The sequence below is a fragment of the Aquarana catesbeiana genome, linkage group LG03, assembly GCF_042186555.1.
Source record: "Aquarana catesbeiana isolate 2022-GZ linkage group LG03, ASM4218655v1, whole genome shotgun sequence".
Taxonomy (NCBI): Eukaryota; Metazoa; Chordata; class Amphibia; order Anura; family Ranidae; genus Aquarana; species Aquarana catesbeiana.
In genome coordinates this window covers 18,474,528-18,486,618 of record NC_133326.1, presented here as the reverse complement: position 1 = coordinate 18,486,618, position 12,091 = coordinate 18,474,528, and the positions used below count along the sequence as shown (strand labels likewise).

Below are 12,091 nucleotides of genomic sequence, written 5' to 3'. Positions count from 1 at the left end.
ATGATGATGCCACCACCATGCTTCACTGTTGGGACTGTATTGGACAGGTGATGAGCAGTGCCTGGTTGTCTCCACATATCTGCTTAGGATTAAGGCCAAAAAGTTCTATATTGGTCTCATCAGACCAGAGAATCTTATTTCTCACCATCTTGGAGTCCTTCAGGTGTTTTTTAGCAAACTCCATGCAGGCTTTCATGTGTCTTGCACTGAGGAGAGGCTTCCGTCGGGCCACTCTGCCATAAAGCCCCGACTGGTGGAGGGCTGCAGTGATGGGTGACTTTCTACAACTGTCTCCCATCTCCTGACTGCATCTCTGGAGCTCAGCCACAGTGATCTTTGGGTTCTTCTTTACCTCTCTCACCAAGGCTCTTCTCCCCCGATAGCTCAGTTTGGCCGGACGGCCAGCTCTAGGAAGGGTTCTGGTCGTCCCAAACGTCTTCCATTTAAGGATTATGGAGGCCAAAGCGCTCTTAGGAACCTTAAGTGCAGCAGAAATGTTTTTGTAACCTTGGCCAGATCTGTGCCTTGCCACAATTCTGTCTCTGAGCTCTTCAGGCAGTTCCTTTGACCTCATGATTCTCATTTGCTCTGACATGCACTGTGAGCTGTAAGGTCTTATATAGACAGGTGTGTGGCTTTCCTAATCAAGTCCAATCAGTATAATCAAACACAGCTGGACTCAAATGAAGGTGTAGAACCATCTTAAGGATGATCAGAAGAAATGGACAGCACCTGAGTTAAATATATGAGTGTCATAGCAAAGGGTCTGAATACTTAGGATCATGTGATAGTTCAGTTTTTCTTTTTTAATAAATCTGCAAAAATGTCAACAATTCTGTGTTTTTCTGTCAATATGGGGTGCTGTGTGTACAATATGGGGTGCTGTGTGTACATTAATGAGGGAAAAAAAAGGAACTTAAATGATTTTAGCAAATGGCTGCAATATAACAAAGAGTGAAAAATTTAAGGGGGTCTGAATACTTTCCTTCCCTGCTGTATATAGTCAGTGTCTCTATGCAAATGAAAGCTCCATTACATTTCATTCCCAGCATGTCCCACTGATGCCTCCTGTTTGAAGTCAACAGCAAATCCATCAATTAGATTCCCCATCTTCTTGTTTTAAACCTATACATACTTTTTTTTTTTTTTTTAACAGCATTTTCATGCCAGTTTGGATACATCTTTCTTCCTTCACATCCTAATGTCACCCAGAAGGTTTACCTTCCAAACAGGACAATGACCCAAAGCACACAGCAACAATGAGCACACAGTAGCTGGAGGAAAAGGTGAATGTCCTTGCAATGGCATAGTCAGAGCCCAGACTTAAACCCCACTGAAAATCTGTGGAATGACATTGAGACTGCAGTCCACAAAAGAGTCACCATCAAATGTAACTGAACAGTTCTGCAAAGAAGAGCGGGCAAACATTGCAAAGTCTAGATCTGTAAACTTAATAGAGACAAATCCCAGCAGAGTAAAGGCTGCAATTAAAGCAAAAAGGTGCTTCAACAAAATACTGACACAAGGGGGTGATCCTTTTTCCAACTCAGTGATTGCGCTTTTGTTTTTTTCTGACAGTTCTATCTTTCACGTGGATGTTAGAAGTTGCACTGATGAAACACAGCTGGATAAAACAAAACACTGTCGGTCTTCATTTCAGACTGCAAAGGGGGGGGGGGGCTGGGTATTTTCTATACCCACTGTATGTAATGCCCGGTGGTACACACGATCCGATTATCGGACGAATGATCGTCCGTTTTTTTTTTTTTTTGCATGCTGATCTCACGTCGAATCTGATGAGTTTACTAAAGTCACGAAAATTCCCGTACGACAGAATAAAAACTCGGAAGTAATGTCATGTGTTGTAATGCATTTGTATTGCATTTTTCAAACGATAGGTGTACTGATGAAACGAAAATCGTACGATCTGGCATCGTACGACAAAAATTTCCGTGCATGTCCGATAGAATAATATTGGATGAACTGTCCCGATCGGCTCTCAAAAGCTCTGTACTAACGATCCGATTATCATACTATCGATTCGAATGCGGCATTTTTCGTACGATTTTCGGATCCTGTGTACGGGGCTTATGGGTTTACAACCACTTTAACTCCCTAGTAACTCCCAAAAACTGAAATCTGAGTTTTGAGTGGGCTGAACCTTTACTATCAAAGCACAAATCTAAGACTTGCACAAAAAATGTTCTATCCGGTGCTGACACGGATTTGGCACAGCTGATGGACACAGAATCCAATGTATTTTCAAGAAACTCACAGAACTCTGTTGTGCAATGAACAGTAATCTGGAAAATCATTTGGCATGTAGGGCCGTTGGCTGCATTCTCTTCTTACGCAATCTGTTGCGCGAGGAATTTCCACACATAGAAGCATTAGAATAATTTTTATCATTTTTTAACAATATTCGTTTGGAACCAACTCAGCAGAGATTGTTGGATATATGTGGGTGGGATATTTTAGGCAGCAAGTGTATACAGTATGTTGTTCCTGCAGTTCCAAGCAAAAAAAAAAAGAAAAAAAAAGAAAACAAAGAAAAAAAAAGAAAAAAGGACAAATTGTAAGGATTTGAGAGACAACCACCATATTATAATGGCCAGACAACTGGGTTAGAGCATTTCGAAAATTGCAGCTCTTGTGGGTTTGTTCCCGGTCTGCAGTGGTCAGGACCGACCAAAATTGGTCCAAGGAAGGAAAACTGCCCAACCGGTGACTAGGATGGGCGGCCAAAGCTCATTGGTGGAGGTGGAGAGGGAAGGCTGGCCTGTGTAGTCTGATCCAATAGAAAAGCTACTGGAGATCAAATTGCTGAAAACGTTCTGATAGAACACACAGAGCATTGCAGTTTGTTGTGTATGGGGGCTGTGTAGCCGCAGACTAGGCAGGGTACCCATGATAACCCGTGTCCACAGCCAAAAGCACCTACAATGGGCACGTGAGCATCAGAACAGAACCACGGAGCAATGGAAGAAGGAGGCCTAGTATGCTGAATGTTTTCTTTTACATCACGTGGCTGGCCGGGTGGGTGGACGTGCGTCACTTACCTGGAGAAAAGATGGCACCAGGATGCAGTATGGGAAGTCCGATCCATGGAGACCCCACCTTGCAATCTACAGGACTTGCTGATGGCTTGGTGCCAAACACCACGACCGCGGGCAGGTGACAGGCAGATTGCCATCAAATCCCTGTCATTCTGACCTGCAAGTGCTCCCCTCCTCCCCACACCGATTGGCAGAGCAGCACAGCATTGTAATTTATTTTGTGCATAGCGATTCGGATGACTTTGGGAATTGCATGCGTTTACGTGGAGGGTGTTCACATATGTGCAGCTCATTCATAGTGCGGGTCTTGTGCGGTCAGAAGGCAATGATTTTTTTGCTTAGATTTCCGTTCTACTATAGAGAGTGTGCCTGTGTGTGAGCAGCGGTATGAGAGGAATGTGAGGGGAGAGCCCATGCCCCACCACACAGGTGCCAGGCTGGATAGGGTAGCTGAGTGGAGGAGAAATGATACCCAACTACTGCAAAGTAGCAATTGGTACATGGATAGTATTCTCCCCGCTGCCTCTCAATCCCGTGTCTTCCCTGTCCATGCCCCTCTGTGAGCTTGTCCCGCCTCTCATCCCTTGCCATCACCTCTACCTCCATGTCAGTCCCCACAGATCACCTCCCTCTTCTCTTCTTGCCCCGCCCTCTGCTGTCAGTCACGGCGGGGGGCCCGGCCGGGGAAAATTCCATCCAGTTGGAGCCGGTCTGGGTGCCCAAGATTCTACAACAGGGCAGCTTATTAAGTCAGTCAGAGGAGGTGAGAGCAGAACATGGGGGGGGATATGGAAGATGCTGAGAACATTCTACAGCAGGAATATGCAATTAGCTGACCTCCAGCTGTTGCAGAACTACAAGTCCCATGAGGCATAGCAAGACTCTGACAGCCACAAGCATGACACTCAGAAGCAGAGGCATGATGAGACTTGCAGTTTTGCAACAACTGGAGGTCCGCTAATTGCACATCCCTGTTCTACAGTCTGGGACAAAGGGCTGGGGGGGACTTCTACAAATTGAGGGGACTGAGACCTCCCCTTGTGTGATGACGTCCCATGTGTGGGAGAGTGACAGGAGCCAGCATGGGGGAGGGAGTTGGTCCTGGACATGCCGAGACTTGCAGGAAGCAGAGGGCCCGTGTGACATGAATGGACCCAAACACTGGCGTAGTGTCAAGGGGTGGGAATGGCGACCCCACCCACGCTCCAGGGGCCCGTGCAGCCTCCCTGTCACTTTCGGTCTTACACCTGGACAGGAGGGGTGGCATATAAAGTTACCAATTTCCCGTATTTTCCTTCTGCAGTTGCTGAAATCCAGCTTCTCCTCCTCTCCTTCAGGAGGAAAATACATAAAAAAATCGGTAACTGTATATGCTGCCCCCCCCCCCCGTCCAGGTTACATTTATTTGTGCTGCATAGGCCCCCTGTGTGCTCCCTTGTCGTCCCCCCCTCCCCCTCCCCCCTGCAGCATTGCCAGCTTCCCTTTTCTCCCCTCCCACTGGCTGCTGCTTTCAGGATGGAGAGCAGAGGAAGGGGCTCCATTCATTCTGTATAGATGAGTCTGCAGAGATGGAGGTTCAGGACTGTGTCCTCAATCTCCTTTCTCTGTCCCAAAAGTGAGACATCAGAGGTTTATTTAGACCCCTGATATTTTACCAAAGCCCTCCAACAGGGCTGCTAAGAAAAAAAAAAAAAAAAAAAAAAATGGTAAAAAGCCATTAAAAAAATAAAATTTTTTAAAACTTTAACACTACTGACACTGCCCACTGCTCTACTGACCCCGTTCTCCGCCCTACTGACACCATCCGCACACCGTCCACTGCCCTATCACGGCCCCTTTTCAAAAGGCAGTGCAAGTATGGTGACATTCGTTCCATTATATTTTTTCCATTTTCTTTACTATTTAGTTAGTACCTGCTAGTTAATTTCTTTAACCATTTCAATACCGGGCACTTTCATCTCCTTCCTGCCCAGGCCAGTTTTCAGCTCTGTCACAATTTGAATTACAATTGCGCTGTCATGCAACGCTGTACCCAAATTAAAAAAAGTTAAAATTTTTCCCCCACAAATATCTTTTGGTGGCATTTAATCACCACTGGGTTTTTGTGTGAAAAAAAAAATGTAAAAGAGTACGTTTTCTCCTTCACTGACAGGCACTTATAAGGAGGCACTAATAGGCATTACTGATGGGCACCTCCTATGGGGCTGTGTTGATCAATGCGCTGATTATCAGTGCAGACCCCCCCTCCCCCATCTGTCAGGAGAGCCGCTGATCAGCTCTCCTCTGCTCATGCCTTGTTAGTGCGAACTGAGGAAAAACAATTACCAGCACTTCCTGGCTACCGCTGTGGATTGGTCACAGCTGATCACATTATTATTATACAAGATTTATATAGCGCCAACAGTTTACGCAGTGCTTTACAATGTATAAGGGGGACAACACAATTACAGTACAATACAAAAGGTACAGGAGGGCCCTGCTCGTAGAGCTTACATTCTAAATTCTAAACGCATCACATGGTAATAAGCCATGTAGACACATTGCACCACCGATCGCTGCTCTGCTCGCCCGCAGCTTATCCTGCTGGATGTCATATGACACCCAGTCAGAGTAACAGATCCCCCCCCCCCCCCCCCCCACGACTGTCATTCTACTATAGACTTTGATCTCTTTCATTTTGTACAGGTAGATCTCCACCTCTCAAAAAAGGTTGCCTACCCCTACTTTAGGCTCCAGTCACACTTGTGCGACTTGTCATGCAACTTTGCACATCTAAGTTGCATGACAAGTCGTTCCCATGTTTTCCAATGATAACCATTGATAAATTGCAGCAACTTCAAAAGTAGTTCATGCATACTTTGTAGAGTTGGGCGATTTTCTCAAAAAAAAAAAAAAAAAAAAAAAAAAAAACAACACACACCGCGCCGGTCATGGTGAAAGAAAAAAAAAAAAAAAAATCGATTTGCTGAAAATTTGAATTGATTTGACCTCTCAACTCGATTCAATATTTTTTTCCCCAGCCCTAATACTTTGGTCCAAATTTCAGTCGTACTTGAAAGTTTACACAATGCAACAATCGTCCATTATCACTGGTCAAAGTCATATCCAAGTTGCACCCATCCAAAGTTGCATGCCAAAGTCAGTGCAACTTTGGAGTTTTACAAGTGTGAATGGAGCCTAAGAGGTCTAATGGAGTCCATGCCTGGATGGGTCGGGGCTGTTTTGGCAGCAAAAAAGGGGGACCTACTCAGTATTGGGTGGGTGGTCACAACGTTATGGCGGACATAAAACAACTTGATTGCGAATCCCGACAGCTTACAATGTAAACAAGGACAGAAAATATACAAGTTAGAACAAACAGAACAGCTGGAAGGCATGTTAGAAGGAATTCTCCATACTCACAGCAATGACTCTATAACCCCAGCCGGTCAGCGCCAGAATCTGGTGGAAGAAAACATCTGCGGTCCCACTTACTGGCGGCAGGAATATAATGGGGCAGCGAACACTCCGGGGGCCGGCATCATATAGAGACCACACTTTACTGTCATCGTCATCCACAATTATCTGAGAGATGGAAAATTAGATAAACATTTGTCTTATGATGCTTCACAGATATAACAAATTAAATCTCATTACACCCACTGAGTGCAGCAGCTCCTAAGCAAGAAACAGAGCTGCAGAATAAAGAATACAGAGACCAAGTGAATGCATGTAATGTCTGCTTTCTTTTAGGGAGCACCGAGAACCGGGGTGCTACATTATAAATTACAGCTAGAACCCAGCACTTTGCATTGTCCCCTCCGGGGCTTAATAAAGTCTCAATAACAGGTCAATAAGCAAGAGCAGGAAGCAATGTGTTAGATCAAAATACTGACTTTCTACCCGAAAACTGTATTAGGATATTAGCACTCACCGAGTTTGAGATCTCAGATCTAAAAACGATATGATGGCACCTAAAGATGCCGTAAATTAGATTAAAACAGTGTTTCTCAACCTTTTCCCAGTCAAGGCGCCTTTTAAATCGCTTCTATACCAGGGCAATGATTTGTTTTGGAAAAAAAAAAAAAAAAAAAAACAGTAAAGTTAACCCCCTTTTTTTTGTTTTATGTGAAAGATGTTACGCTGAGTAAATAGATACCCAGGTCATGCTTCAAAATTGCGCACACTTGTGGAATGACGCCAAACTTCGGTTCTTAAAGGATATGTAAAGCTTTGTTTTTTCCTTTTAAAATAACAAACATGTCATACTTCCCTCCTCTGTGCAGTTGGTTTTGCACAGAGTGGCCCCAATCCTCCTCTTCTGGGGATCCCTCTGCGGCACTCGTGGCTCCATCTCTTCTCGAGTGCCGCATTGGAGAGCCGCTTTCCCTCTGGGCACCTGTGCGGGCGCACTCCCATGTCCTGCTGCTGCGTCTATTGACACAAACAGGACTATGCGCCGCTCCCCCCCACCCGGTCTCCCGCGTCATTGGATTTGATTGACAGCAGTGGGAGCCAATGGCTGCGCTACCATCAATCTATTCAATCAGAACCCAACACAGCGGCTGGTGGTGTGCTCGTCCCCATCGCTGGAAAGATCGGGTTCAGTTCAGGTAAGTAAAAGGGGGGCTCTGGAGGGAGGGGGGGGGGGTGCTGCATCACAGGAGGGTCTACAACCCCTTTAAAAATCACCATAGGTTAAGCTATAGGTTTAAAAAAAATTTACAGGCCACCAGTTTGGAGTTAGAGGTCTTGCGCTAGAATTATTGCTCATGCGCTAACGTTTGCAGCAATACCTCACATGTGTGGTTTGAACATCATTTACATATGCGGACGCGACCTATGTATGTGTTCGTTCCTGCGTGCGAGCACGAGGGGACAGGGGGTGCTTTCATTTATTTTTGTTTTTTTTACACTTTCCCTTTTAAAAAAAAAAAAATCTGGATCACTGTTTTTTCCTATTACAAGGAATGTAAACATTCCTTGTAATAGGAATAGGGAATGACAGGTCCTCTTTATGGAAAGATGTGGGGTCTACAAGACCCCACATCTTTCCTTTAGGCTGGAAAGCCTAAGAGCAAAAAACACACACACACACACACACACACACACACACACACACACACACACACACACACACACAATGATCTCGGCTTCCCAGCTGGAAAAAACAGCAGGAACGTGACGTCATAACCTTCGTGCCTGGCCTCCGAAGGTCATGGAGATTGCCGGGGACCATCTGGTCCGCGGTATTCTCTATGGTAAACGGCAGCCACAGGCCGATTCATTCTCTGGCTTGCCGATCGCAGGGGCGAGCCGGTAGAAGCCCCGGAGGGCGGTGGAAGGGGGGAGACGTCCCCTCCTGCCACCAATAAGAATATACAATCAAGAGGCTGAACAGCAGCTATGAATGTTTTTTTACGGAGCAGAGAATCGCCGGCAGAAAAAAAACGATATCTGAATGATACCTGCTGCTGCACCCATCATTCAGAGATCACTACTGAAAGCCCAGGACATCATAGGACATCCAGCGGAAACAAAGATCAACAATGTCAGCCTACACACTTCCCGCATGGCTTTTATTTTATACTGAGACCCAAATTTTCATTAAAACCTAACTTTTTTTAGACTTGGAAAAGTAAATACGAATGTCAAATTTTTATTGCCGTCCATTGAGGAGACATTACCTCACTTTCTCCCTATGCAGCAAGAGATGAAATGGGGAAAGCTGGTGTCACCAGGACAGGAGGTCACAGACCAGAACAACCTGATCAAGGTTTTGGCACTTTGGCATTTTACTTAAAGTGGAACTTCACCCCTAAATGGGCGATACGTATACTCCTCCTCCCCCCTCCTCCTCCTCTTCTACTTAAGAAACTTTTTTATTTTCCAGGACCAGGCACCTAGCTTTGTCAGGTACTCATTCACTAGACAATCCCAGCAGAAGTTCCCCCACCCGCAACCTCCTGGGACACATCAAAGGTCCCAGGAGGCTGCGGGATCATTCACAGGGTGCAGTGCGGCTCACGTATGCGCAGTGGGGAGCCGGCTTCAAAGCCACAAAGGAGTCACAGCCGGCTTCCCACAGTTAACATGGCAGCACCAGGGACCCGAAGACTGGTGAAGAACCAGTCCAGGTGAGGACATTGCTCACGGCTTGCCTGGACAGGCAAGCGTCTGTATATTAAAAGCCAGCGGCTACAGTATTTGCAGCTAATAACTTAAAATGGAACTAAAACTTCCTTTTTTTTTTTTTTTTTTTTTTTGTTGTTCTTTAAATAACATGTACTACTTACCTGCTGTGTGTAATGGTTTTGCACAGAGCAGCCCAGATCCTCTTTTCAGGTCCCCCACATCGAGCAGTGCCCCCCCCAGAGAGAGACGCTTGCCCTGTGTCCATAAGACACAGAGGCGCAGCTCGGCCCCCTCCCCTCTCTCCTTATTGGCTCACTGGCTGTGAGCGACAGGAGAGGGAGCCAATGGGCCAACAAGGAGAGAAATACCCAATACAACCAAGGCTACCGTGAACATTGCTGGACTGGGAAGGGGCTCAGGTAAGGATTGGGGGGGTGGGGGGGGGGGGGGTCGCTGCATAGAGAAGGAAAAGAAACCTATAGCTTTTAGAGCCACTTAAATTTTTTCTAAAACAACTGAAGAACCTCTTTTAAGTCCCCTTGCAGTGGGGCAGAGAAATAAGCTGTAATACTTACCTTATTTTTTGCTCCAGCAGGATTCCTCCATGCTGTGGGACTGGTCCCCAAAAGTCACTTTTCTTTGAGCCGCTCTTCTGACTGTCAGTCTTACACTGACGTCATCATGTTCAATGCGGTTCTGAACAAAAGAAATCTAACCGCACTTTGCTAGCCTTACCATATTTGTTGGAAAGCTTTTGAGTCCACAGAACTCGCTGATAGTGTATCTATTCTTGCATTCCATGGATATTACTGCTGCTATAGCCTTGCTGTGATAAAACTTGGATCTTATCTTATCCTGAACATTTATAATATAGGAACCATATAGGGGGTGGTTTTAATGAGCAGCTGATCCTGAGAAAACACCTGCTGTAGGAAGTCTTAGGGGTTTAATGTACTGTTGACAACGTGGTCATATTTTAATGCTGTTAGTATGGGATGATGTGATCCAGGACTTTTAGAAATTTGAAATGGAAATTATTAAAAGTTGTTTTGAAAGGTATATTCCTCCCTGATCTTCTGTAAGACAGATCTAATTTAGAGCTGGAAATAGATAACCTGGCTGTAACGGATGACTTTAAAAATCAGGTTAATAATTAAATAGGAAATCTAAGGCTTGGTTAATGTAAAGTAAACAGAAGCAGGGAGCCTGGTAGAAACCAGCTCTTCCATATCTTGTCTGTTTAAAAAAAAATTATATATATATATATATATATATATATATATATATATATATATATATATATATATATATATATATATATATATATATATATATATATATATATATATATATAAATATTTTAATGCTTAAACATTTTAGGATCTTGGTTTTAAAAAAAAAAAAAAAAAAAATAGTTTTCACATCATTTTCAGTAATTACTACAAGAGTAGTCTAAAAAGTTCATGGCCCGACATGGAAATGACCTCAGACATGAAACGTTATCAATGCACCAAGCCACTCTTCAATGTTCAGCGCTGAAAATTGCGCACGCTATACAGTTTTAATGCTCTCTTAACAAACCTTTGGCTTCCCCTGTAGTCAAGTTGAAAGCGGAAGAAGGCAGCTTAAAGTGTTCTCTCAGTGGGGAGAGAGGTCAGTCTTCTGAGATTCTGAGGATGTGCAGAAGACTGCTGCCACCACTTTGCCCACTGATGGAACATTCCAAGCCTTCCTCAACTTTCTCCACTATAGGAGGCCCAAAGATTTTCAAAGAGCACATGAAAACTGTATAGCAAGTAAGGATGAGCTCCGGCATGTTTGCACAGCCCACGTGCAGAGCCCGCCAGGAAGTTGGCACTGGGCTAATCACAGGCAGAGACATTTCCCAATCTCTGCAGCCGGGCGGCGGGACAATGTCTCACTGCCTGTGATTAGCGCAGCGCTGACTTCCTGGCGGGCTCTGCACGTGGGCTGTGCGAACACGCCAGAGCTCATCCTTAATAGGAAGCACGTGCTATTTTCAGAGCTGAACATCTGGAAGAATGGCTTGGTGCAGTAATAAAGTTTCAGGTCTGGGTGGTCTCTCCTTCAGTGTTCAGCTGTAAACGTTTCACACTACTCTGGTAGTGAGTGTACTTACACATCACGTCAATAAGGGCTCTTTCACACAGGCGGATCTGCCTGCTCATTGGGTGATCTAACCGTTGATCCCCGGCTGAGCAGGCTGATGACAGTTCCGTGTCCGCTCCACTTATGCAGAGCGGACACAGTCTGTTTTCCTCTATGGGTGGTCAGATGTAAACAGACTGCCTGTCTGTTTACATCAGACTGTCACCCGATCCTCCAGATGCATGGGGAACAGATCCCCCATCCGTCTATTTTTAGCAGATAGAATCAGTTCAGATGTCGGCAGGTGTAAACAAACATATCCGAATACCGTAGCTACTGACTTTTAATATTTGTTAGACAGAGAAGCAGAGCTTCCACTTTTGTGTGGAACTCCGCTTTAAGCTTTGGCAAAAAAAAAACCTAGAAGCCAATTGGTTTCTATGCAGAACTGCAGATTTTGCACTCTCCAGTTAAAGTTAAAGTTAATCAACCCCAATGATACCCCAACGCAAAAGCAAAGTTTTTGCTACAAAAAACCTAAAAGGCCAAATCGCCACACAAACCATATTTATTTTTAACTTGTAAACAAATGTCATAATAATAGGCCTGGTCCAGAAGTGGTTAATGTATAATATGAGCCTAAATGTATAAATCAATTTAACACTGAATTCTGCAGAATGGCTGTATGCAGTCTAGAAATATAGATATACAAAGTAACATGGGATATTAACACCAATTCATTTTAGCACATATCTAGGTTTAAACCTACGAAGGAAAAAAAAAAAAAAAAAAAAAAAAAAAAAAAAAAAAAA

The 12,091-nt window shown here is 44.6% G+C and overlaps 1 protein-coding gene across 1 annotated transcript in view; it reads right to left on the bottom strand.

The window, feature by feature from the left end:
• The window catches only part of SPG21 (SPG21 abhydrolase domain containing, maspardin), a gene marked incomplete in the record, with an annotated part of 46,655 nt that overhangs the window by 22,003 nt on the left and 12,561 nt on the right, over positions 1-12,091 (bottom strand). Inside the window, 1 exon segment of the mRNA XM_073618347.1 lies at positions 6,459-6,620. Within this exon segment, the coding sequence (XP_073474448.1) occupies positions 6,459-6,620 (162 nt within the window).